This window comes from Zea mays, chromosome 6 (assembly GCF_902167145.1).
Source record: "Zea mays cultivar B73 chromosome 6, Zm-B73-REFERENCE-NAM-5.0, whole genome shotgun sequence".
NCBI classification, from domain to species: domain Eukaryota; kingdom Viridiplantae; phylum Streptophyta; class Magnoliopsida; order Poales; family Poaceae; genus Zea; species Zea mays.
Window position 1 is genome coordinate 176,853,290 of NC_050101.1, and position 25,766 is coordinate 176,879,055.

The 25,766-nt window shown below is 43.0% G+C and overlaps 4 protein-coding genes and 1 long non-coding RNA gene across 11 annotated transcripts; 3 read left to right on the forward strand and 2 right to left on the reverse strand.

Moving 5' to 3' along the window:
• Positions 1-435: 435 nt before the first annotated feature.
• Positions 436-3,504, forward strand: LOC103630755 (uncharacterized). Of its 3 annotated transcripts, none has more exons than XM_020539244.3 (4): positions 436-572; positions 1,667-2,108; positions 2,401-2,740; positions 2,842-3,504. In XM_020539244.3, the coding sequence occupies exons 3-4, from the start codon at positions 2,405-2,407 to the stop codon at positions 3,301-3,303; spliced, it is 798 nt and encodes a 265-aa protein (XP_020394833.1). In that variant the 5' UTR covers positions 436-572; positions 1,667-2,108; positions 2,401-2,404; the 3' UTR covers positions 3,304-3,504. The 3 variants fall into 3 exon arrangements, with proteins under 3 accessions (XP_020394833.1, XP_008650036.1, XP_020394832.1); XM_020539243.2 differs by lacking the exon at positions 436-572 and adding an exon at positions 1,495-1,592; XM_008651814.4 differs by lacking the exon at positions 1,667-2,108 and having other exon boundaries at positions 437-572.
• A 954-nt stretch (positions 3,505-4,458) lies between these two features.
• LOC100277088 (uncharacterized) lies at positions 4,459-5,539 on the forward strand. Of its 3 annotated transcripts, none has more exons than NM_001352683.1 (3): positions 4,459-4,609; positions 4,748-4,865; positions 5,079-5,446. In NM_001352683.1, the coding sequence occupies exons 1-3, from the start codon at positions 4,471-4,473 to the stop codon at positions 5,299-5,301; spliced, it is 480 nt and encodes a 159-aa protein (NP_001339612.1). In that variant the 5' UTR covers positions 4,459-4,470; the 3' UTR covers positions 5,302-5,446. The 3 variants fall into 3 exon arrangements, with proteins under 3 accessions (NP_001339612.1, XP_035815395.1, NP_001144224.2); XM_035959502.1 differs by having other exon boundaries at positions 4,464-4,678; positions 5,079-5,539; NM_001150752.2 differs by lacking the exon at positions 4,459-4,609 and having other exon boundaries at positions 4,616-4,865.
• Positions 5,540-5,655: 116 nt separating this feature from the next.
• On the reverse strand, positions 5,656-6,854 carry LOC100280105 (uncharacterized). Its single transcript, NM_001367121.1, has 2 exons — positions 6,497-6,854; positions 5,656-6,365 (listed from the first exon to the last, which is right to left on the reverse strand). The coding sequence occupies exons 1-2, from the start codon at positions 6,681-6,683 to the stop codon at positions 6,031-6,033; spliced, it is 522 nt and encodes a 173-aa protein (NP_001354050.1). The 5' UTR covers positions 6,684-6,854; the 3' UTR covers positions 5,656-6,030.
• Positions 6,855-7,628: 774 nt separating this feature from the next.
• On the reverse strand, positions 7,629-17,098 carry LOC100384276 (Protein SUPPRESSOR OF PHYA-105 1). Of its 3 annotated transcripts, XR_002262629.1 has the most exons (10): positions 16,891-17,095; positions 16,684-16,807; positions 14,926-16,578; positions 13,860-14,017; positions 12,452-13,301; positions 10,354-10,500; positions 9,638-9,955; positions 9,485-9,544; positions 8,213-8,476; positions 7,629-8,126 (listed from the first exon to the last, which is right to left on the reverse strand). XR_002262629.1 is itself a non-coding variant. In XM_020539120.2 (9 exons), exons 3-9 carry the CDS (start codon positions 16,561-16,563, stop codon positions 8,285-8,287), a joined length of 3,363 nt encoding a protein of 1,120 aa, XP_020394709.1. In that variant the 5' UTR covers positions 16,564-16,578; positions 16,684-16,807; positions 16,891-17,098; the 3' UTR covers positions 7,629-8,284. The 3 variants fall into 3 exon arrangements, 1 of the variants encoding a protein (XP_020394709.1); XR_002262630.3 differs by having other exon boundaries at positions 16,684-17,095; XM_020539120.2 differs by having other exon boundaries at positions 7,629-8,476; positions 16,891-17,098.
• Positions 17,099-17,570: 472 nt separating this feature from the next.
• On the forward strand, positions 17,571-20,457 carry LOC103630756 (uncharacterized). Its single transcript, XR_002262927.2, has 3 exons — positions 17,571-18,278; positions 19,120-19,760; positions 20,239-20,457. It is a non-coding gene; the product is annotated as an uncharacterized lncRNA (long non-coding RNA).
• The last annotated feature ends 5,309 nt before the right edge of the window (positions 20,458-25,766 follow it).

The following is a 25,766-nucleotide window of genomic DNA, read 5'->3' on the forward strand; positions in this document are numbered from 1 at the left end:
GGAATCATAGTGTAGCGTCCAATTCCAATTCTTGTTTGGGTGTGCAGTTGATTGAAATGTACAAAACACATTGAGAAAAAAATCTTCCGATTGACAGTGAGCAGCACAAAAATGATTGTACATGACATGTTATTTGGGAATTACCATGACAACAGCAGCTAATATTTTTAAAATAGTTCTTGCCAACAACAATATTCTAAAAATAAATATCTACAACAACTAATATCTTACACTACGTTTGGATGTTAGAATTGGGAGCTGGAATCAGGAAACAGAATTTGTCAGAGCCAATACCAGCGTTTGGACATAGTCAGAATTGGCTCCATGGAATCATGAGTGAATACTGCACGGTATTCGCTTCCGCCTACGCGCACGCGCCCACAATTCCGAGCTCGCTCGCTCTGTTTTCGCAAGAATTGAGTCGTACGCCTCCCTAATAAGTGCTTTGCGTACCCCTTCGATGCGCGGGAGAAAGGTCCAGGCTGCGGGAAAAATCCAGAGCGGCGCGCGGGAGGCGACTTCTCCTAGGCCGCGTCTCCCGCGACTTCTCCTAGGCCACGCGACGCTAGCAGGTACCTCACTCCCTCTCAGCTTCCTCTCCGGCCGCCATTCGCGTGCTTCCCCTCCGACCTCTATTCCTTAGCCCTCCAACCACCACTCACGGCTTCCCCTCCCATTCGTGACTGGTGATTTCCCCGCCAGGAAGCTGAGGTGGAGGGAACGAGATGGGGTTCATCGGTGACACCCTGGAGTAGATCTGCTCCATGCACTAGATTTGCATTGTGTGTTAACAATCAAACAATATTGTGCCTCGTAGTTGAATCATGTCAGAACAAGCACTAGATTTGCATTCATACGTAACTCAAGAAAATGAAAGAAGGAAGAGAAGAAGGCTTGCGTTGGCAGAAATTTATTTCAAAACCATTGTTGCTACGCTAGCATACATGCATACCGGGAGGAGACCAAGGGAGCTACACTATTTTAGTAATGATGAGCACCGCCATATACTTAGAAGATATTTACTCAAAGAATTATATGATGCATCCGAGGTAACATGCTACGATGAGTTGCGTCTAACTAAAAGGAATTTCCATGACTTGTGCGCCATGTTACATGAGAAGTGTGGCCTTTGTGATAGTGTGCACAGTAAAGTTGAAGAAAGGGTTGCAATGTTCTTGCTTATTGTTGGCCATGGTCTGAAAATGAGGCTGCTTCGTGGAACTTACAAGCGGTCTCTAGAGACTATTAGTAGGTTCTTTGCTGATGTATTGATAGCTATTCTATCTCTATCTAAAGAGTTCATCAAGCTTCCTGATTCTTCGGTTCAGCCCCCCAAAGATTATAAATGGAAGTGGTTTGATAATACTCTTGGGGCACTAGATGGTTGCCATGTCGATGTGTGTGTTAACATGCCTGACCAAGGAAGGTACAGAAATAGAAAGCAGCAAATCACAACTAACATGTTAGGTGTGTGTGATTGGAATATGAAATTTTTATATGTGCTGCCTGTTGGGAGGGTTCAGCTTCTGACTCAAGAGTTTTACGTGATGCAATGAGAATTGGTCGTCAAGATGCTTTTGTTGTACCAAAGGGTACGACTCTTTTTTCTAGAATTTTTTCTTCTTGTTTTTTGTTTGTCTTAGCTAATGATTTGCCTTAATATTAGGCAAATATTATTTAGTTGATGCTGGATATACAAATGGTCCTGGTTTTCTAGCTCCGTATAGATCAACCCGCTATCATTTGAATGAGTGGGCTACAAGTCAACAGCAGCCCCAAACTCCAAAAGAGCTATTTAACTTGCGTCATGCTCGTGCTAGAAATGTGGTAGAGAGAACCTTTGGCTTGTGGAAGAAAAAATGGGATATTTTGCGTGAACAAAGTTTCTTTGACATAATGGACCAGGTATAAAATACTCATATGATGTGTCTTTGCTAGTTTAATTCAGAACTTACCTAGTTTAATTTGACATCATATTAATCTTTGCACAGATTCGCATTATTAATGCTTGTTGTGTCTTACACAACTTCGCAAGAGAGAGGCAGCATGAGATGGATGATCTATTATTGCAAGAAGTGGACAGTGAGATAGCTGCTTTGCCAACCGAGGTTATAGATGATGCTAACTTGATAAGAACAGTCCAAGTCGCTACTGAATGGAACATCTTTAGAGACCATCTAGCTAATGATATGTTTGCTGACTACCAAGCTTCTTAGTTGGGGTCTTTTGCGTAATACCTTGTTGTCCCTAACTTTTGTGGTCATAAGATGCAACCTGATGCCCCTTCTTTTGTACATGCATCAGATATTAGGGGTTGGAATTGATATATAATATTATCTACCTTTTTATATATTCATGCATCACATCAATCTCATTCTACAATTTATCTCGTTATTTTAGCGCCATGGCTGAACTGAAAGCAAAGAGGGGTAGTCGTACTTACCTCACATGGACAGATGCGATGGATCTAGCTCTTTTGGAAGTTCTTGTGGAGCATCACAATAATGGAGACCGTGGTCAAAATGGTTGGAAGCCACATGTCTACAATGCTGCCATAAGAAATGTGAAGGATAAGTGCAATGTGGATATCACAAAGGATAATATTTCCGCAAGGTGCAAGACCTTTGATAAGCACTATGAAATCATTAGCAAGATACTATCGCAGAGTGGCTTTGGGTGGGATTGGGAGAACAATAGACTTTCTATGGACAGCGAAGATGTTTGGTTTAGATATGTGGAGGTATGTGTACATATGTCTCTCTTTTTTATACCTTCTATTTTGTCTTTACATGATAACATTTTTTATTTTTGTAGTTGTGTGATTATTTGTCCATTGTACAGGCTAACAAAGGAGCAGCATGCTACAAGACAAAAGTGGTGAAGAACTGGGATGCAATCTACACTATATACTCCAAAGACCATGCCAATGGTGAAGGTGCCAAGACAGGGACTGAAAGTGGTCAAGATGTGGTGAATGACAGTCCTACAAATGCCAATGAAAACTCTCCGGTGTTAGCTCCAAAGAAGCAGCGAACTGGTGATGCAATTATGGGTGTACTTACTGATATGAAAGCTTCATTTCAAGAGGCTATGCAGTCCAATGCACCTTTAGAATTGCCAAAGAAGACGGCTCCGTCTAAGATCCTTGCAGCGCTTCAAGAAATTCCTGATTTACCTCGTGAAGACATGCTACGATCTTATGGTATGCTGCTAAGCCGTGATGATCGCATATTTGAAGCTCTTATGGAGCTCCCAATGGAAATGAGGAAAGATTGGCTGCTGTTTGAGAATGAGAGGAAGTGAAGTATGTGGAGACAACATAGTCTTTTGCTACTTCAGGATGCTAGTTAAAACTTGTTCTCCTAGTTAGTTAGTGGAGAAAGACTTTGCTTTTGCTACAATGTAGTAGTTAAGAACTTGTTGAAATATTAACTAGTTATCGTCATGTTGTATTGTCACAGGTATTGTAGTATTTATTTGTGATTTGAGTGATCTGAATGTTCATTTGCTTTCTCCTCCATGCTATAAGATATTAGTTGTTGTAGATATTTATTTTTAGAATATTGTTGTTGGCAAGAACTATTTTAAAAATATTAGTTGTTGTTGTCATGGTAATTCCCAAATAACATGTCATGTACAATCATTTTTGTGCTGCTCACTGTCAATCGGAAGATTTTTTTTCTCACTGTGTTTTGTACATTTCAATCAACTGCACACCCAAACAAGAATTGGAATTGGACGCTACACTATGATTCCAACTGCCGTTACATGCTCATCCAAACACCAACAATGGAATTGCAGACCATTTCCATTTTCCCTCAGCTTTGGAATTCCTACACCATTTCAATTCCTGCACCTGAATACTTACATCCAAACAGAGCATTGGTGAAGTGCTAGTGTGCTTGTGGAATTCTCTATTTGAGCATAAAAATACCAACAAAGTATCCCCAGTTTCAGTGATAAAGCCGGTTCTTTTTAGAAGGCTAGGAACTCTTGTTTTGGGGAAAAAATAGCGGAGCACTCAGGTCTCAGGCTGAGATGGTTACGGTTTGCTTGAACAAACCGTGAGGAACCCTAGAACAGGATGGCACTAACAGCGGATTCAATAAATTTGGCTCTGTTCAATGCAGTGACAAGCAAACCTTTTATTTTGGTTGTAAATTTGGAAATCTATTTGTACCTTTCGCCCCCTGTTTCGGGTTCATTTTAAAAAAATGCAGCGACAAGCCGACAAGAGTAACTATCAACAATGGGAGTAAGGCCTTCTTTTGGCACTCAAACCAGATAAATGGACAGACTCCTGCAAACTTGTTCAACTCCTGTATAATCATAGTAGGAGAAAGCACAGAACGGTAAGAGACGACGTTGTTTTGAGTGGGAGCTGGATAAGTGACATCGCATACAACTTGGACATGATCAGCTGAGAGAATATTTCCAACTGCGTGATGCAAATGCAACAACTCAAACTGGATGTTGGCCCAGCCAGCCCATCTCATTCCGCCCACATGCAGCCTCAAAAGGCCCAGAGCCCAATCTTATCCTCTCCATCGTCGTCCAACGAACGGCGGCGCGAGTGGGCGTGCAGAAGCCGAGAGAAGGCACTCGGCAGGTAGGTCTGTCGTTCGGTTTGTGTACAAGTGCACAGTGCCAATGCAAAAAATTAGCATTGCTTTGGATGGTATGCGGTAGAGCTGCAAGTTCCGTATCCAGTCCAGTCCAGTGAGGGGAATTGCTTTGGATGGTGCAGGGCAGATGGAGGGGCTGACGTCCAGTGAGATCGCCGGATTCGTGGTGGGTGCCCTGCTGCTCGGCGCCACCATCGCTGCCCCCAAGGTCGACGGCTTCATCGCCTCCTCCCAGAGAAGGTCCGGTCCCTGGCTCTTCCCATTTCTCCTCTGTCCCTGCCTCCTGTTTCATCAGTATTAGCCTCCCAAAACCAGTTGTTTAGCATCTAGTTTCGGAGCAGTATAGGGAACATGGTTTATAACAGAATAGTTGGGGAAAATACACAACTGATGCTTTATTTACGCTGTTCATCTTTTATCTGAGGCTCCGAGCAACGTTCAAATGCATGGCAGGTCACTAGGGATGTGTAAGAGGTGCGGTGACCTTCGGATTGTAGCATGCTCGCAGTGCAAAGGAACAGGATCAGCTCGGAGCGGAGGGATGCTCAGTTTGGGAATGCTGGATGACCTCTACGAGTCTCTTGGAGCCGAAGCCAAGACTGAGAATCTGGTTCCCTGCACAAAGTGCAGGTCGAGAGGCCGTCTCCTGTGTCCAGAATGCTCCAAGGTCGCATGACCCTGGAACCAAGGCCGTCTCCTGTGTCCAGAATACTCTCAATGCAGTTGTTCTCAGTGCTTTTGGTTGGGCTGGTTGGGTGTTTTGTATCTTGTTCTTTTTTATTCTCTCGTCTAATAAAAATTATGGTAAATATATTGTCATCCTTCCCCAAAAAGTAAAGTATCCCAATGCAATCTCACCTCAACTTGCAACTCTAGCCACTACAGATGATAGAACAAAGAGTATACATTCGTCATTTTAAAGTTGATTTATCGTGGGAGTATTACTAAAGGTGAATGTGCAACATCTTCGTAGTTCCTAGTGAAAAGAGGCCTTCTACATCCACAAAATTCGCATAGGCCAATTCACGACTTTGTAGTAAATGGTTATCTTTTTTGCGGTTAATATAGATTACGGTACCTAGTAGTTCTGAATTTACATAATGGTTCCCTCACCTCTGATTTTACTTCCGATTTCCCGCTGTCGTCCTCCTATCCTCCTTCCTGTGCTGACAAACAGTTACTCCCTCAGTTTCTTTTTAGTTGTCGCTCGATAGTTCAATTTTGCATTATCCAGCGACAACTAAAACGAAACGGAGGGAGTACCTCGACACGGCTTTCCGCCTTCCATTAGCTGGGGAAGACAATGGCTCAATGGACACGCCTAAACTGTTACTGATTTACACGCAGCAGCAAGCAACGCCGTCAGCCAGCAATCGCCAATAATCTACGGCGGCAGCGTGCCGATTCACACCGCCATTGTCAGCAGCGCGGACACGAGGCACATGCAGGCGGCGGCGAGCCCCGCGCCCGCGTGGCCCGGGAGGCGGGCGGCGCTGGAGCAGTCGTCGTCCGTGTCCGGCGGCGGCGGCGGGACGAGGAGCACGTTGATGGCGAGCTTCTGGCCGGCCTCGCAGTGCTCGCCGACGCCGCAGAAGTAGAAGCGCTCGCCGGGGTCGGTGAGCTCGATGATGGTGGGCCCGCTCTGGTACCGGCTGGTGATGTTGCGCATGCTGCACGCGTCGAACAGCTCCCGCGTCGGCACCTCCACGATGTTGTGCACCCCGCTCCGGTACAGGAACACTGGCAGTCAGGCAGGCAGGTAGCAGAATGAAGGAAGGCAGGGGAGCACCCGGTTCATCGTCGTCCATGCATGCGCAGCGTGCGACGTGCGTCGTGGTGATCGATCAAAAAGCTAGGGCGGGCTGTCTTACTCAGCTTGTCACCTATGCTGATCTGCCTGGTGCGCGCCCAGTCCTCGTAGTACGTCCTGTTGGGGGGCATCCGCCACCCTTTGCCGGCGCCGACGATGTGGTATATCCCGGCGGTCGAGCCGGTGACGAGGGACGCCATGACGGCCGAGAGGAGCAACAAGGCGTGCCGGCTCCTCCTGCGCTCCATGCTTGGCCACCGACCCTGCTGCTGCTCGTTTCTTTCTTATTAGCTCTGCTAGCTAGCTCCCTGTTCCTCGCGCTCTCTGTCTCTGCGGCCTGCGCTGGACGGAACCTTCCCTTCCATCCCCTCCCCTCCCGGAAACAAAGATTGCAATGGCGGAAAGGGAGGCGCGCGGCGAGCAATTGAGGAGTTTCAGTTGAGTCCATAGACGTCTGCCTATTTTTGATACGGGTTTGCTGCCGTCTCTCCGCTCCAAAGTTGGCAAATCATTGGGGACCACAGCTGTGTTTTTCCCCCATGTTTGGCCGGACACGTGAACAAGTTCAGTCTCCCATCTCTGCTTCATCCATGCAATTGCAACCGCCTTTGTTGCTAGCAATTGTTTGTGTCTTCCTTGCTATTATTCTCTTCGTGGCCTCATTACGTAACAGTTGATTGATAATAGCTGTGATACTCCGTTCTATATGACTCATGTTGAGAACATGCATGATTATCTAAGAGCATCTCTAACAATGTGACCTATAAAAATACCCTATAATTTAAAAATAAGTATATTTTATAGAATTTAGGGCACCAACAAAACACTCCGCTCCAACAGTAAAGCCCCAAATCTAAATTATAGGGCAGCACACTACGGTGTAGTATATTTGAGTCACTTGAGATGGTGCCCTATAGTTTTTTTTTTAAAAAATTATGAAATAGGATACTTGTTGAAGTAGTTTTTCTTATGTAGAACTATGAAATAGGATACTTGTTGAAGTAGTTTTTCTTATGTAGAACCCTATATTTCAATTTGAGGCACTAGTTTGAGACATTGTTGAAGATGCTCTAAAGAAAGATAAGTCGCCGATCAGATACACGCTCAGCAACAGCGAGAAGTAGAGAGGACTTGGCCAGCCAGCGCGTGCACAGGCATAAGCAAATAAGCAGAGCTCCACTGCAGACGTCCACTTGTTCCAGCCAAAAGGATAATCATTCATTATACTTTGTATGAATCTTCCATTGATTAATCTTTTGTGAAGACCATTCATTATACTTAACTCATGATCAGCATTCTACTCTAGTTACAACTTACAAGGCCTTTCATTAGGCAGCCCTAGATATATGTACAATAATGAAGGGGGTATAAAACTATTTGAGACATTCTCCTTGAAACATTCACACAGCACGATTAACTTCTTCGAGCTACATGATCATTTTTTTCCCTTTCTTTCCATCGTTTGCTCTTAACAGTCATAGCAAGTCCCGCGCACCTCTAGCCCAAAAGAAGTTTGCATCACGATGAATAGGTACCGTCTCAAAATGCCAAACACAAAAATGGAGGTGAGGCCATCATACTCTTGGAAAAAAAAAAACTTTAGTTTGCTTGTGAGTTTCAAGCAAAGCTTCCAATAACCAATGATCGGTGTTGTAGGATGCTTGCATAGAGCAGTCGAGTCTTTTAGTGCCCTGTCAAAACAGTGAAATGCAGACCAATGGTTAGTGCTTCCATTGAGGGTGCAGACACTGGATAAGCAGGGCCATCAGAGCATCACCAAGGGCACGAAAGCATCGCAGGCCCGCATGGCAACACTAGAACCTTCTTCTCCAATATGACTCTCGTTCATTCACACAAGCTCAAGCACTTTGATGCTACCACTGGAGTTGGCAGCCACTACCATGTTTGACTTCCCTCTCCAGCAAACACTGGACACAAATTGCTGGTTGTCTTCATTTGTCACTTGTCCAGTTATCGGGTCAATAGAACCAAACCTATGAGAAGTTATTGGCATGGGGAAAGTTTTGTAGTAAGAAAACACCTGCACACACCAAAAGGCATATGAGCAATCCTTCTACTTATTAGATTCATCTATATGCTTCTTTTGTTAATAAAAATAAACATGCTTCATTGATATTCCAATGAACAAATGGGATGATTTCAGATTTGCCAACGGATAAGTAGTTCAATTTTTCATTGGCAAAGACAAAATACAGGTCGGTCTTGGTTCCAAATACAAAATTTGCCATAAATAAATATGTGAACTGAATTTTACAAGCTGGAGATTTCCCAGTGTAATATTCCACATTAATAACTCTTCAACAGATTGTCAATCCAACTTGCAATCTGTCACCATGGTGTGATATAGTAGTAACTACTAAAATTGCCTTTGTGTTGCAACAGCACCAAAATAAAATATGCATGAGTTGGGGTAGGGGGTGCAACTAATTTGTGTTTAGTGGCTGGGTACAAAGGCTGGAATGGCAGGCACATCAACACCAAGTCCACTGTTTTAAGTACTAGAGATACTCACACCATCGACATGAGAAATTGAGAATCATTACTGTAAGGATGGCAGAGGTGGTTCACAAATTGTAGTAAACAGATAAAGGTGGTTTTTTTACAAAGGGGCAGAGAAAAAATGTAACACATGTGATTGTTAGTCATATTAGTGAGAGACTGGGTTCACGCCTTGTTAATAGCCTTGTGCTATGGGAGAGGGAAAAACACAATTTCCTGAGCATACCAATGTGTTGATTGTGTTCAACACATAGATGCAATGTTTTCAAGTCATCCGATTAGTCGTGATTAGTCACGATTAATCATTCAAGTCAGTTTTCGCTAAGTCGCCTGACTAATCGTGATTAATCACGATTAATCATCCTAGTCGGTCAGCCAGAACGGCCAGCAAGTTGTCCGACTTGAAAACATCGCATAGATGTTCCTCGGAAGCTTACAACTCAAGAAAAAAACTCAATTCCTGACTGTATCTTGATTAAAACAAGTTCTACATGCCAAGGAAAATGCATGCATTAAACAAAACACTCACTTCATTGGTTTCAGAGCCACAAGTTATGTATCCATCATGAACAGATAGCCCTACAAAATTCTGCACAAGCAATTATTAATAAAGGTTCAGACTAATTCCACAAACAAGTTGATGTAAGAAAACAAACATGCAGTACATGAAACCTTCTCATACCTTCTCATTGGTATGACCATTCAGAGTCAGGCTGCAAGAATCGGTAGATAATCCACTGCAATTAGTCTGGTTAAGATCCCATATCTTCAATGTGTTGTCGGTTGATGCAGAGACAAGTGTGTATGGATCCAAGAACCTCACATAACTGACAGCTTTCCCATGTCCCAAAATAGTACACCAAGGTATCCTTGTGTTCCTCAGATCATAACAGTATATCTTGTAATCAGCTGAACCAAAAGCTAGCATGCGGGAGGAGTATGGAGAGAATTGTACACAGCATACATTGGCCACATTTCTGATTGTATCAACACAATTTTTCTGAGAAAAAAATAAATACTATTAAAAAATGTAGTATGAAACTGAAGTTACGAAGGATAAAAGTAGGGGTCAACAGTCAACCCTCGACACACATGCACTGCAGATTTCTGTGTACTGTGATGTATACTATTTAGCTTTCAGCCTTCAAAAAAAGTTTGAGTTATCATTCAAGGAACAGCAAAAAAAAATGACAGCTAGATGGCTTTGGTATGTCTTTCTGAACCCATACTTTGATATGTCTCTATCTCACCTTAAGTATCAATTATCTACAATGGTTTTTAACTGAGGATACATAAGGAATGAATGACATAACACACATGCTCAAAATAAGGAGTCAAAAGTAAGAAAACTGCAGATAAGCTGATAAAGAAATGCGTGGATGTATTTCAGTAACATGCCTGATTAATACTCCATACTTTCACGCAACAATCATCACTACCACTTGCCAACTTAGTAGGGTCGACATCTGAAAAACTCACAGACCAAGTCCTTTTCCGGTGCTCTGTAAACTGTGTGAATCCTTGACCAGAGCTGGCATCCCATAGCTGCATTTCACAATAATAATGGAGCCACATGGTTAAAAAAAGAAAAGGAAACACAGGAATAACGCGAAATCGATCTCCCAAAGCATGATGATTATAGGAGAGAGGCTTTTGCTCTTTGGTGTAAAGTATCAAGGGAATATCAAAGAGGTATCCAAACCATAATACAATTATAAACGTGGGAAAAAGGTAAAAGGGGTAGACCCAGTGCCGGAGGCTCCCACATGAGACTAACTTCAACCATTCCCCTTATTTGTACTTTCTAATATATTTACTACCTCCCCTTAAAAAATTCTCCCTACAGGTCATCTCCAACCATTCCCTCTATATCTCTCTCCTTATACACTATAACTCAGCTATTTACCATTTATTTGTCGTTTTCAAAAAAATTTAAAAAAATCTTACAATATTTGTATTACCATAATACACATTATTATCATGTTATGGGGCTTAAACATGATTAATATCGCACAAAAACTATGTAATTGAAGTATAGGGGGCATAGTTCTCCCATTTTATATATAGAGAGATTTCTTCTCCTTATATATGGGGACTGTGAAAGGGTCTCTAGCTGAGTTGGTTAGATGGTCTGATTAGCACTCAGGTTCTATGTTCGATTCCCAATGGGAGTGAATTTCAGGTTGTGGTTCAAAAAAATCAACTCGTTTGTCACACGCCAAAGCACAGGTCTAAGGCCCGGTCCCGGTCACGGTCGTTCTCACATGGGGCTACGGTGCCGTTGTGTATGGATGGGGCAGGGATTCGAAGGTTTTCTCGACCTGTGTGAGTTCTTCTTCTTAATACAACGTCTGATGGCTATCTTACCTCCCGCAGGTCGAGTTTTTTTATATACAGGGACTCTTTAGGGGAGCCATTGAAAAACCGTGCCCCCCCTATATACGGTGCACAACCATTGGAGACGGACTAAGCAGGGTCTAGGGAAGAGGGATAAACCAAGGCAAGCCTTGCCCCTGCAGATGCGAAGAGGCTGCTTCGAAGTTCGAACCCATGGCTTGATAACTCAGTGAAACAGCTCTCACCACTGCACTAGGGCTGCCCTTCGAAGGTATCAGCTCAAAAATTAAACATGTAGCAATTGAGCATGGCTGAGTGCTAAAAAGGCTAAATGATAAGGGCCGCTGCTTTTCACATGAAGCAACTAGAAGATCCAAGAGGTATAGATATGAAATGGTGTTATTGCACTGCCCACATAAATGGGAACAGAACATATCTGGTGCAACCATACACATTAGTGCAGCCCTACAACCAAGACACAAACATTGGAGGTGGGAGGACCTTTTTGAATGTTTGTGTCTTGGTTGCACCAATGTGTATAGTTGCAGCAGATATGTTCCCTACATAAATATTCCTCAACTCCTTAGTCCTTGTTTGGCTGCACTTCTTACCCGCCCCAGTACATAATCCACCCCCAAACAAGCCCTTAAGCTTTTCAGTGGAACATGTGCATCGAACTCAACAAAAGAAAATGCAATTATCAAACAATGACCAGTAAGCCTAAAGCTGACCAAATTGACCTTCACAGTACTTGTTTTAACAATCAACATACTTGATTACTTGTGCTCCCTCTCAAATAATAATACTAATCACAAAAAGGCATCCAAATTCCAAACAGAAGAAATTCGAAGCTAAAACTATGAGGATGTGAAGTCTAAATCAGTAAACAGCTTATGGAACACAGATCTGTGCCCACAACCTAAACCAATCTAATTAATTGACAATATCTCAAATCCAGTGTGCATTTTTCGGTGCATTACTAAAAGCAGCATCACCAAATTATATAAGATCAAATCTATCTGAACCAGATAAATGGTGCCATCAAAAGAAATATAGGAAAATTACAAGCAAGGGGTGAAAAATATGCCAACTTGTTCATGGATGATAAGGTAAATGGGTATCTTGGGAATTACATAGCAGCATACAGTTAGATACATACCTGAACAGTGCCATCATAGTCTGTTGAAGCCAGGTAGTTCTTTATATAGTTGTTCCAACAGACACAGCTAAGCTTGGACTTGCTAGGCATCTCTATCAGTGGGTAATGAATATCAACACGATCATTTAAGAGTGCATCAAATTCAAATATTTTTATTTTCTTTGAAACTCCAGCAGCAGCAAAATATTCTTCATCCCTATCAAAACTCAACGAACAGATGACATTCGGAGAGTTAAGTATATCTGCATTCTTCAAAATTCCTCGTACCTCAAACCTATTGTGCCGGGCATATTTGCATAAACCATCAAAAAAGCATCCAAGACGATCTGTTTTCTCGTCCTTGGCATCAGAATCACTATGAAGTTGATGGAAATTTTCACGGGCCCTCAAAGCCTCGTTATCTGGCCGTTTGATTACATTTGTTTCACAGGTGTCCAGCGAGGACCTCATGGAGTAGTATGCATTTTCAAGCTGCACCAAATTCCTCATTACCCTCTCCTCATATATGCTCGACTTGTATGACGCTGGTAACAAACCTGACAGCAATGCACCTTGAAGGGCACTCACAGAAGCTCCTGACAAAGCACTAGAACTTGGCAGTACATCTGTATCATCTAAACTCAATCTCATTCTTGCTGAGTGTCTTTTGTCAACCTCTGTGATATCTGTTTGTAAGCTTCCAAGCTCTGCCGATAACTTGGCAGACTGCATCGCCTTTTCTTCTTTCAATTGAGAAAGGAAGTTAAGTAGCAAACTAGATTCAGTGTCATCTTCACCGATGGAAACTGGTGCCTCATCTAACAACGACAAATCCTGACCCCCATTTATCAAGTCACATCCAAGAATCTCTCTGAAAAAACAGTATGCTGGCTGTTAGGCACGAACAGCCATATAATTATTATTTCCAGTCTTCAGACAGCAAAGAAACATCAGGTAGAAGGGCATGAAAGGGATAATATTAAGCATACCTAACATATTTCCACATGCAATGAATGGCAGAAGTAATCTTCATACTTGGAAACATTTTTCTAAGTCAGTCAGACACTTCTAAATGAACTTAGGGTAGTATTTCATGGCATATGTTAGGTAACCATTTAAATTCATGGTATGGATTATAGACAAAGGTAAATAATCAGATAAAAAACTGAACTACAGGTACAGCTGTGTTGAACAAAGAAAAGAAAGATAACAAATATAAGACGCTGAGTGTGATAGAGCTTATTTATCCTATAAAATATTTCAAAACTCTAGAAACTTCTTCCATAGGACAAGCAGTTATCTAAACTTAATTGTAACATAAAAAATCACCAAAGCAAAGAAGATTGACCTTTACTTGTATCAAACTAATTACTAATCAGTAAGCATTTTTCTTATTTTGTCTCCAAATGAGAGAGATGAATAAACTGACTTTGCTTTTGGTCTTGAACAAGGATCTGGATGCAGCAACCAAAGGCAGAAGCCAGCCTCCTTGGGACTTTCTGAAAGAAAATTTGGAGGCAGGATGCGTTGACGAAGATTTGACATTGCAGCACAGTGCACCTCCCATGTCTCAGAACAGCAAAAGAGCTGACAAAAATATTAGGTAAATTAAATACCTTGCCTGCCAGACTTAAGATAGAATCTTACACTTCAGTGAGAAAAAAGAGGACATAATTGACAGAATCACACAGAAAAGTAGAGAAGTCCAACTGTAAGTGTGGTTTCAGTTAGTAAGGCTATCTCCAGCAACTTACTCATCCACATCTCCTATTTCAAACTCCACTCTGTAAACAGATGAGTCTACAGTGCTCAGTGCAAAACAGTTTTTGCACGGCCATACGCACGATCTGCTGGTCGTAGCCTAAGCAATTAAATCTGTGCATGCATGGTGATAGTAGTACACTAGTACAAGTGGATTATCATTATCCTATAGTAATAGGAGACTGCATAAGAATTGCATATAGTAAGAACAAGGGTATTAGTCAGCATTCACGTGTAACTAAGGCAAGCATAGACTATCATAATCCCATGGTCTTGGGCCTCGATAGCAATTGGAAACTACAACCACCAGATTCATGATAAGGCGCATGTGTGATGCAAATATGCTGCATAGCAAAGTACTTTCAGCATTCCAAGAGCTGATGCACAATAAAAGCAGAAAGGCCTATTGTATTGTTTGATTGGCAACAGTGACCACCATGTGAAAGGGTCACAACTATCTCACAATTAATGTGATTATCTGTGTCATTTTAAATTTTCCTGATATGCTATCCTTTTGTGCTTAATATGTGGTGAGATTGGGAAATACCATGGTATGCATGTCAGAAGTCCAACAGCTCATACTAAGTTTTAGGTAAACAACTTGAATTTGCTAGTAAATGATAGTAATATACCACCCGCAAAATTATAAATTGTGGTTGCACAATGTCACATCACTTCTACAAAATCCAATATGGATACTGCTGCAGAAAATGACACTGAAGTATTGGATATACCTCAAATAGAAGAACCCCAAGGCTGTAGATGTTTGATGGGAATGTGCCTTTAAATTGACTGAGCTCCTCTGGGCTTTTGTACCAGCTTTCCTCAAGATTCCTCAATTCAAATGCTGGTTGTTGGGTGGCAGAACTAGATACATGCTGAGCACAAGATATATTACTGCCATATGGTTCGACCAACTTAAAACCTTCTCTGGCAGTGTGGCTAAAATTTTCTTGCCTCAAAACACCTCGATTGACATCTTCATTTTGATTGTCACATATTTTGTCGGTCCAAAATGTATTTGCTGGTTGCCTGATAGCGACTGAGCCTTGCTCATCAACCTTTTGATACTTCAGCGTCAAATTTCCATGGTCATTAGACTCTTGGTGATCAATTCTCTGTCCAAAAGTTCTTTTTCTATTCACAAGATCTTCTCTAGCAACCTCTTGTTTGATTGATGTTGGCAAATCTTGTGTGGTATAAGAGCCGATATATTTAACTTGATTTGAAGAAAGGACCATAAAATATGATGGTCGCAAATGCTGCAAAGTAAAACCCTGTGCATGACACTTATCCACAAGATCAATGATCTGCTTAAACAAATGCATTTTCTCAAACTTAGTCATTGTTTGCCACCCAGGCTTAATCAGTTCCCTCAGGCTAGATCCCTCAGAGTGGGATTTTGTAACATTTCCACCAGTACTGAAAAGCATATGGTCCACTCTGGCCATACAATCATGAATTGAGCTAGGAATAGTCGGAATCTTGTCCAAAGGGTCTCTGGGTCTTGCATTAGCTTGCACTTGGATCTCCTCCCGTGCACCTTGGCACACAACCCCTTTACCTTTTGATTTGATTTGAAGTGGTGATCGTAGAACCCTAGATGAGGGTGCCACAGTCTTACTTCTCATCCGGTTAAGAATCCTATTTGAGAAGCTGCTTACTTTAAGAGCATTATCCTGATTAGACCATGGAGACAAGAGAATCTGCTGGCTGCACATCATGAACTCATTATTGACATATCCAACATGACTCATAGGTGCCTCATTGCCAGACGCATTGTTGTTCCTTGAGATGATATTGCTGGCAAGGCTCGTCGCCAGCTTTTCCATGCTAGAAGCATCACCAGCCCTCAAGTTTGCAATGTCGCCAGAACTCAGTGCGGTGTTTTCCCTGCTGGCCAAATCGCTAGTTCTCCGGGCGATCCGTGTAAAATTACCCCACAGGCCCTTAATACGGGTAGGCCTATCCCTGCTGCTTGTGCTCCCACCAGCAGAAACCTCAGGCTGGATACCAGTATTGATGCAATTCTTCAATGTGAGCTCCTCCACCCTCTCTTCAGTGTCGTGGTCCAAGCCACGCTGTGCCACACTGTCTGGCCTGGACTCGGAATTGGACAGGCCGACGCTGGTGAGGCCCCTCGCGCCGTCCGAGCTGCCCCCGAACCCACCCAGCGAGGTGAAGAAGGAGAAATGCTCGGACCAGTCTATGTCCCGCTGGAGTGGCGTGGCCGGCATCTCCAGCGCCTCGCTGCCGGACGGCTGCTGCTGCTGCGCCGCCGTGGGCTGCGCATTCTCCTTGGCACCCTTAATCTGCACATCCCCGGCCGCGTCAGCGCCAGCGCCGCCCACCTCCGCCGCCGTCCCTTCCATGGCACCAAACCTACCCTGCGAAAACCGCGCGTCGCCCGCGCAATAAGGTCACGGCGCACGGGCCAAGTCGCGCAAAGGCAAAAACCGCCCCAGGACCGATTCAGCGGCGGGGAGCCATACCTCGCGGCGGGCGCGCGCAACAGACCAGCAGCGAGCCGCCCGCGCGGCGCATCCTCGCGCACAGCGCAGCGCCGCCACGAGCCCCCGACCCCCTCCCGAGAGCGACGATCCCGCGTGCGATTGGCTGCGGTTCCGGGCCACGGGTCAGGAGGATTCGCACGATCCAAATAGCGACATTCGCCGCGGCGAAAGAGGGCCACACGTTACCGGGAGCGAGCCGCGCAGGGCCCTGCGGGGGCTTGGCCACCGGCGGCGGGAGCAGCGGGGCAGCGCGGACGGGGCGCCCGGGAATTTCCCGAAACGGAAAGCTGCCTAGGTTTCCTTCTCTCTCTCTCTCTCGCCGTCCGACCCTCTGCTCCGCCTGCTGACTGCTGTTTCCCCCCTCCCCGTTGCGAGTTGCGACTTGCGAGGGAGCGTGGCGGTGCTGGTGTGCTGGAGAGATATTTAACTAAACTACGATACGTCTCTCCTCGTAATTTTTACAGTGATAGCTACCTGATTGAAAAAAAAATTCTACCATTGTATATTAATTCAGAATTTATTTACAAAATAGGTGTTGTTATCGCTTTCCAAAACATTTTTCTCTTAATACATTATTTTCTATGTTCAATGTATCTTTATTCTTTACTATATCATTTAATTGGTAAAAAAACTAAGATCACCTTTGAAACGCAGGATTTTTCCCTGTTTCCTATGATTTTCCTATGAAAATAAACAGATTCCTATGAAATTTTTGCGTTCCAAAGTTGATCTAAAGTTATGTACAAATTGAGATTTGAACCTTCGCTCCAAACTCACATCAACACACACTTACCCTAAAAATACATGTCTTTGTGTTTTATACTATATACTCAATCATAAATGAAATCATTAGCAACACCTTCGTCATGCCACATTTCTCTACTAACTATTAAGACGGTACTGTAGACTGCCCCCGCCAAACAACCGCCCGCCCGATCCCGCCGCGACCCCCGCCCGCCGCCAATCGCCCGCCGCGAACCCCGTCCGCCGCCAACCGCAAGGCGCGAACGCCCGCCCGCCGCGACCGCTCGGCAAACGCCGTGAACAGCCCGCCACCAACCGCGATACGCCCGTCGCGACCTTCCGCGAACCCTGCCCGCCGCCACGAATGCCCGCCTCTGCGAACCCTGCAAGCCACGATACGCCCGCCGCGACCCGCCGCGAATTCCCTCCCGCAACGCCCGCACGACCGCCCGCACAACCCGCATGCCCGCCGCGAGCCCGCCGCAAACCCCGCCCGCACGCCCGCCAGCCATGCCGCGACAGACCTACCACAATTTCACAAAGATGTTTTCTGCTATTTACAGATGAATAGTTATTGTCAGGGACAACAAGGTTCCATCATTTCCAGGGAGGAAAATGTTCGTGTAATGATTATTGGTAGTCCACCCGCTCTTGTTCGTTGCAGTCGGCAGCACACCACAAGGAAGTGAAGTTAGGTTGAAACAGACTCTTGACTTGTGAAAATAATTGATGAAGATTTCTTCTCTTTCTCCAGATACTTTTGAAGAGGTGAAGAGCAAGCGTGATAGGAAAAAAACTCGGTGGCAAGGCAATCTTTATCAAGGTCAAATGTAATACTATTTTCTGTACTTCGATTTGGTGTATTTTGCTTTTTTGAGTGCCTACAAAATGTCTGGGATTTAGCAAAGCGGCTTATCTGTTGTGCATCATTTATAATGTCCCTCTGAATTGCAGATTATAAACTATTTCTGAATTTTCAACATATTTTTTGTGATGTCAGTGCAATACTGCAAATATTGACATTTTTTGTGATGTTAGTGCAATACTACAAAGTTTGACAGAAAGTACCAGCTCTCTGGGCATCATGTCAAAAAGACTAGATATGCGCTTCTTCTTTTGATTAGTTTGTCTAAGAAAATATTTCTGAGCATGACTTACAACTTGAGTTGGTGTTCTGGTGGTAACAAATTTTTTTGCTATACCCCTCCAATCTCCCTTACCTAGCTTTTCAAGACCAGCAAGAAATGTTCGATGCTCCTCTTCAGTCCAAGGAACAGTTGAAGCAAAACAGAAATAAAAATATTTAACGAGTATTACAGATATGGAAATAAAGGCTTGCATATCTCTTCTTCAATTGAACATAGTAAAACTTCTTGAGTTGGCTCTTGGAATGATTCACTAAAAGAATTGTCCACAATAATAATAAAAATTGTTAGATGACTCTCCTGATTTCCATATAAGTTGTTGTCGTCTAAACAAAAAAGGTAAACAAGAACCAAACAAACATCACAAATATCCAATGCAATAAAGAATTTTTCAAATAAAAATTAACTACGATAGTGGGCAAAAAGCCAAAAACTTTCATTATTGCAGGTTTTCAGTTTTTAATGCTAAATGGCTTGCTGTAGAGATAAGCTTTACTTTTCAAATATGTGTATTCTGGAGTGACAGGTGGCTGGCTGGGCAACAGATGGAGGATTTGGCTCCAAACCTTTTCTTGATGGTCTCGAAGTGTATAATAAACAAAAGAACAATTCTGGAAGCCTTGACAGATTCAAGATGGATTCAAGACCTTCGGGGTGTTTTATCTTGGGAGGTGTTCATGGAAATCACACTTCTTTGGAAGCTTTCGAAGGGGTTAACCTGCAGCCCGGCATTGCCGGATAGACACTTTTAGAGGTTGTCCAGTTCCAGAAAATATTTAGCAACCTCGGCTTATGCAGCCATCTTCTAAGGATCCTTGCAGTAGGAGGCTTTTGATCGTGTCTAGAAGATTTGGGCTCCTCCTAGGTGCACTTTCTTCATCTGCCTTGTGATCCACAATCGATGTTGGACATTGGATCGATTGGCTAAGAGAAATCTCCCTCGACCGAGCTGTTGTCCCCTTTGTGAACAGGAAGATGAGACAATTAATCATATCTTAGTAATCTGTGTTTTCAGCAGGCAGTTCTGGTTCTTTATTCTCCAAAGAATGGGGCTCATTGCTCACGACCTGTGAAAATAATTAATCAAGATTTCTTATCTTTCTCCGGATACTTTTCAAGAGATGAAGAGCAAGTGTGATAGGAAAAAAGACTCGGTGGTAAGGCAAGGTACGCCGAGGTCAAATGTAATATTGTTCTGTACTTCGATTTGGTGTATTTTGCTTTTTTAGTCCCTACAAAATGACTGGGATTTAGCAAAGCGGCTTATCTGTTGTGCATCATTTCTATTGTCCCTCCGAATTGCATATTATAAACTATTTCTGAAATTTCAGTATATTTTTTGTCGTTTCTATGGTAGATATATGTTGACCGGTAACATGTGTCACACATAATAAGGGGATTAACAATGAGGGTTCAACTTGTTTATACAGCTGGTAACATGTTTTTCTGACCGGTAACATGTGTCACGCATAATAAGGGGATTAACAGTGAGGGTAACATGTGCCAATGCTCTTGGTAATTTCAGTTCGCCTAATAGCCAACTTGTTTTTTGTAACACTCGATAATTCATTTACTAAGTTGTTCCTTATTTGTTTTTATATTGTGAACTGAGTATATATGTGATTAAATGTTGCATTCATTGCAGCAATTCAAAAGGCTTTGGTGGCGCGGAACGATCGTCAGTTTGCCGTTAGATATCTTGACGACCAAATGTGTAGATAGAGTCTAAAACTTTTGCAAATCTGAATTTTAGGATGGAATAAATGTACTATTATTGATGCAACTTACATGTGTCAAGATTTGTAAAACATTTTGTTCTACTGGGAAATATTAATGAATAAGTGGAACATCAAATCGTTTAGCCCGTACGTTTTCCATTTAGAACAATATTGGTTTAATGTTGTGTCATGTTTGACATTGAAATCGTAACTTCGCTCGTGAAATTATGTCAAATATGCAAATCAAATCCGGAACAAATTTAATGTACATTCGGTATACCGAAGCCCATCTACAGGAGCTAGGCGTGCTCCATGAAGATGTTCCACATCACCAGAGTTATGAAAACAATTACTCGTCGCGTCACCCATATCCATCTATGCAGTTCAAGCTTGGAATATAATTTCCATATCTTATACGAACACCAAAATCATTCTTCTATCACCTCTCTCTAGGTCTTATCTCTTTACTCTCGGTTATGATGCTTGTTTCTATAATCTCTATTACCAAGGGCATCTTTTTTGATCTTTTATTCACTTGATTTATTGCAGTCAGGTCATTTCACCCTTGGTTCTTGCAGTATTATTTTTATGCTCATGTTTTCTCGGGCACTGTTCTTGTTATAGATCAGATGGGACATGATGTAGGTCGCAAACCATTCACAGACATGGGTGCCTACAAAAAGAAACATTCTGGATGGGCAGAGGATATTTTAAGTGGGAACATACAATTCGGTCTGGTGTTCTAATTGACTTAAAAGGGTATTTTCTCAATACCATATTCTCAACAGTTTAAATTTTTTCTATGATAATCATTGTATATAATATAGTTGGCCAAACATTATTCTATAGGGTTAATACCAGCTACTTCGTTCTATAAGCTATGGTCATGTGAGGGAGTGCTAGACGAATGGAATTTGATAGGGTGAGTGGAGTACGTTTGTTTCACGTTCAAACATACATTTCAGTTACATAATATAAATTTGACATTTTGTTCTCTTATGTCTTTGTGTGTAGGATGCAAAGATTTTTCGAATGAACTTTGTAATTGATCTGTTAAGTTACGAGAACAATTCATGCCGCTATGCCATCCCTGCAAACATAAAACAATGACTTATCAATATTACTAAAAAGGATTAGATTAATGTACGGTTGTCGACATATTTGCCGATTATGAAAAATTCTATATTGACTCTTTAAAATAGTTTGTGAGATATTGATAATGTTTGTCACACAAATTCTGTATATTATAGAAACTATGCACGAGACATGCAAATTAGCAAGAATCATACAAGCGCGGAACAGTGTGCTGATGGGGCACAAGGGTAACTCATTCTCAGGTCTTAACATGTTTGGCTTCCGAGCAAACTTTCTCCAGACCTCCAAGAAAATATAAGATCCGATCAGATATGTATCGATGCTCATCCTAGCGTACTCCTGTTGCAACGCACGGGCACACACCTAGTAATTGTAAAAAAAGCTAAACTTATGCTTAAACGGGGATTCAAACTATGATTGTTAGCTCTAAATTCGTATTCGCACCTACCTAGATCATAGAACACATGTTCTTTGTGTTTTATACTCTACTTAAATATAAAAAAAAGTATAGCAATGTACATGTGCTTTGCTAGTTTATTTTTAGAAGTTTTTTTTTTCTGTACACTACTATTCTCACATCTTATAAACTGTTGTTTCTAAGAGGTGTTTGGTTTTAGTGACTAATGTTTAGTCTCTCTATTTTATTTTACCTATTTTAGTTTCGTATTTATAATTTAGAACTAAAATAAAATAAATAAACTAAAAATAGTACGTAAAAACTAAACACCCACTAAATTAAAAAAAACTGGAGTATTTTATAATGGAGACAATAATTAAATATCTCCGTGCTGAATGGATAGATGGAAGGGAAGCGGTGGAGGAACGAGTAGTCGGCGGCAGCCGCTGATGTGTGCGGAAACGAATTTTCTTGCAACGCGAGCTCTTCGGCTTTTGTTGCTGCCTCTTCTCCTGTTAGCTTCCGCCCGACGTCCCCGGCTCACGCTTTCGGGGGATACACTGGCCCTGTTTGTTTCGGCTTCTGGCAGCTTCTGGCCACCAAAAGCTGCTGCGGACTGCCAAACGATCAGCTTTTCAGCCAACTTCTATAAAATTCGTTGGAGCAAAAACCATCCAAAATCAACATAAACACATAATCGGTTAAGTCATTGTAATAGTAGGAATCCGTCACTTTCTAGATCCTGAGCGCTATGAACAAATTTATCTTCCTCCACACGTAATCGTAATGATAATCAGATTCTCCCCACAGCCATATTTTCAGAAAAGTTGGTCAGAAAAAAGCTGAACCAAACAGGCCCACTGATGGCTGGATGGGTAGCCTCTTGCACCCCTGGCCGCTTGTTTCGGCCAAAAATCCGGGTGCTGCGGTGCCGGCCCATGCGCCCATCCACTAGCGGAGTGGGTAATTTAATTCGGCACTTTTTTTAAGATAAATATATCAGTTGAAGTTATAGATATACGTAGTAAGGCTATTCACAATGGTGGTTTCATGGGGTGTTTCATGTATTAATTAGCCTGCCACATCAGCTATTTTGATGACATGTCACATCATTTAAGAAGGAATAGTTTCATGGAGTTTCATGGGGATGAAACCATGTTAACTCGTTTCCAAGATCTTGGAAACTGTGTGAAACCTCCACTGAGAGTGTTTTGTTTCATCTTCATATAATTGAGTGAATCCTATTGGTTATTTATATGCAGCATTTAAGAAGTATGTTGACATATGAAATAGTGAGATGAAACTCTCTATTGAGAGAGGGTATTTCATTCATCCATAAATCTGATGTGGCATTTTTGGAAACAGAGACATGAAATCCCCATTGTGAGTAGCCTAAATCCTATGTATAACTAGAAGATTCTAAAACCTATTATCGTTTAAAATTGAGAGGGACGGCGCTTTTAATGTCAAGTAAAAAGGATCGGTGTTTTTTTTCAAGCTCTGTTAAAAAAACAATTTACAGCATGCATGTTTTATGTTTACTTTTTCTAGGTACGGTGGATTTTCTATAGATAATCTTGGCTTGCAGCAAAAGGATCGGTACTTTGCCAAGTCCGTCAGAAAAAAAAAATCGATTCGTGACTCATATATCTTCGGCTCTGGATGGCCATTACTGGGAGCATGCAGGTTGAGAACCTCATCTTTTGCTACAAGCCATGCATGGTCGATCGTGTCCCTACCCTATCTTGTACAAAGGCACAAACCACGTCAGAGAGTTCTTCAGCACGACTCGTCCCTTCTGCTAGCCATGCAAATAAGGTTTTCTAACATGCTTATGGGAACAAAAAATACTAATTTAATGAGAGAAGCTGAGTACGGATGGGATTTTTTTTAAATGATGGACCAACCAGCTCGGCAGCTGGCTCCACGGCTCACAATCTCGTCACGTGAGACCGAATAAATTAAAGTACCGAAGAGGCATGGTTTTGGCCGACAGTATTATATTATATATATATATATATGAAACCTGCAATCGTTTCAAATCCAAAACCTGCAGAGATTGTCGTCGAAAAAGAAGGAGAGGAAGAAGCATCGGCAGCACCACATGCATCATGCGTCCGACACCAGCAAGTCAGCATCTCTCACTTGCTCCAAATGGCTCCATCCAGCTGACGCCGCAGTCCCAGTAGGGTCCGGTCCGGATTTAGGCAGGCAATCCCAGTCCCAGCAGGGATGACCGGATGAGGCTGGAGAAATGGCGATGGGACTGACTGCAGTGTCGACGCTACCGCCCCTCCCCTTGCATGTCGGCTGTAGCGGGCACCCTATGGCCGCAGCAGTGCCCTCTACAGCGCCCCTACGTGTCGGTCTCCTTCTCTCTCTCCCCAGAACTAGCGTGTCACTGTTCATCACCATAAACACTATGATGTGGGTCCACGAGTAATTGTTAGTAGATAAAAAATTAATAGTTGGTATAGAAAATGATATTTTATAGTGGTAGTGGGGTATAGGGGGAGTTATAGGTGTACATTTGGGCCGGGCCTGATGGGCCGGCCCGAAGCACGGAAAAAAAAGCACGGCCCAGGCACGGCACGGCCCGAAATAATTTAGTGCCGGGCCGGCACGGCCCGTTATATCGGGCCGGGTTTGGGCCGAGGTCACGGCCCATGGGCGGGCACGAGCACGGCCCGTTTAAGGCAGGCACGAAAAGGCCCATATAGAGGCACGAAAAGGCCCATATATTTATTAAAACACACTTCATTCCACACTTTCATATACTTGATAAAGAACACAAAGCTAGAGATAATGCTAGTTAGATGTTTTTTTGTATCTTTGAATTAGAGTGTGTGATGTAATTTTACTTTTGTTATGAACATTAGACAATAAACTGAACTTACGAACTTTGTATAGAGCTGATTATACTCTTTTTTCTTCTAACAAAATGATTTATAAACGAGGTAGTCATTGCATAGCTGTGGTAACTTTAATACAAATATTAAGTTTGATTTTGTTCAAATTTATTTGTCTTATCTTTTATTTGTTTTATTATTTTTTTGAATTTAGGGCTCTAATGTGAATTTCGGGCCAAAAACTGAATTTCGGGCCAAAAATTGAATTTCGGGCCCTAATGTGAATTTTGGGCCAAAAATTGAATTTCGGGCTTTTATAATTTCGGGTCGCCCGAAATAAGCCCGGCACGTTTAAGCAATTACGGGCCGGGCCGTGGGCCGAGGGCGAGGCCCATGGGCCGGCCCGGCACGGCCCGAAATTCAAACGGGCCGGGCCGGCCCGAAATTCAAACAATACGGGCCTTTTCGGGCTTGGGCCGGGCCAGGCCGGGCGGCCCGAATGTACACCTATAGGGGGAGTATTTAGGGGGAACCGCTGCGGGAGATGAAAAAATAGGGGGAAAATAGGGGTGAAAAGTGATATAGGGGGAAAAAATAGGGGGTAACGGTTGCGGATAGCCTGAGCGACGAAAGCCACGTGCGTGTGTGGCGTGCCGTCGTGGCAGATACTTAAGATACGCATACGCGATGAGGTTATGTATTACAGGTGCATAAGGTTCAACACAAACAAAGAAAGAAATCAAGTTATGGACATAGTTTTATTGGAGCAAAAGGACTTGAGTGTGCTGAAAATTGGGGCACTGAACTGTCCGGTGCACCATGCACGTACAACTCCAAACCAGCCACTCTCTGTAATTCCAGGGCGCGCTCCGCTATAATTCACCGGACTGTCCGGTGTGCCACCGGAGCAACGACTATCCAGCGCCAACGGTCGACTGTAAAAATGCCCACCACAGTAAACAGTGTGCGGCAGAGTCAGAGCAGCAAAGTCAGAGGGCACCGGACTGTCCGGTGCCGCAAGAAGACAAACTCTTCAACAGTCGACCAGCTCCAAACCCTAACGGTTGGCTGACGTGGCGTCGCACCGGACAGCGCACAGTACCTGTCCGGTGGC

Coding starts and splice junctions, on each gene's coding strand:
- LOC100280105 (NM_001367121.1), bottom strand. CDS start 6,683: ATGGAGCGCAGGAGGAGCCGGCACGCCTTGTTGCTCCTCTCGGCCGTC. Junction 6,366..6,496: donor CAGCATAGGTGACAAGCTGA/GTAAGACAGCCC, acceptor CCTGACTGCCAG/TGTTCCTGTACCGGAGCGGG.
- LOC100277088 (XM_035959502.1), top strand. CDS start 4,471: ATGTTGGCCCAGCCAGCCCATCTCATTCCGCCCACATGCAGCCTCAAA. Junction 4,679..4,747: donor AATTAGCATTGCTTTGGATG/GTATGCGGTAGA, acceptor TGGATGGTGCAG/GGCAGATGGAGGGGCTGACG. Junction 4,866..5,078: donor ATCGCCTCCTCCCAGAGAAG/GTCCGGTCCCTG, acceptor AATGCATGGCAG/GTCACTAGGGATGTGTAAGA.
- LOC100384276 (XM_020539120.2), bottom strand. CDS start 16,563: ATGGAAGGGACGGCGGCGGAGGTGGGCGGCGCTGGCGCTGACGCGGCC. Junction 9,956..10,353: donor AAGTATGGAGTATTAATCAG/GCATGTTACTGA, acceptor TTTTTTTCTCAG/AAAAATTGTGTTGATACAAT. Junction 8,477..9,484: donor GTGGCTCTGAAACCAATGAA/GTGAGTGTTTTG, acceptor TGGTGTGTGCAG/GTGTTTTCTTACTACAAAAC.
- LOC103630755 (XM_020539244.3), top strand. CDS start 2,405: ATGGCTGAACTGAAAGCAAAGAGGGGTAGTCGTACTTACCTCACATGG. Junction 2,741..2,841: donor TTTGGTTTAGATATGTGGAG/GTATGTGTACAT, acceptor TCCATTGTACAG/GCTAACAAAGGAGCAGCATG.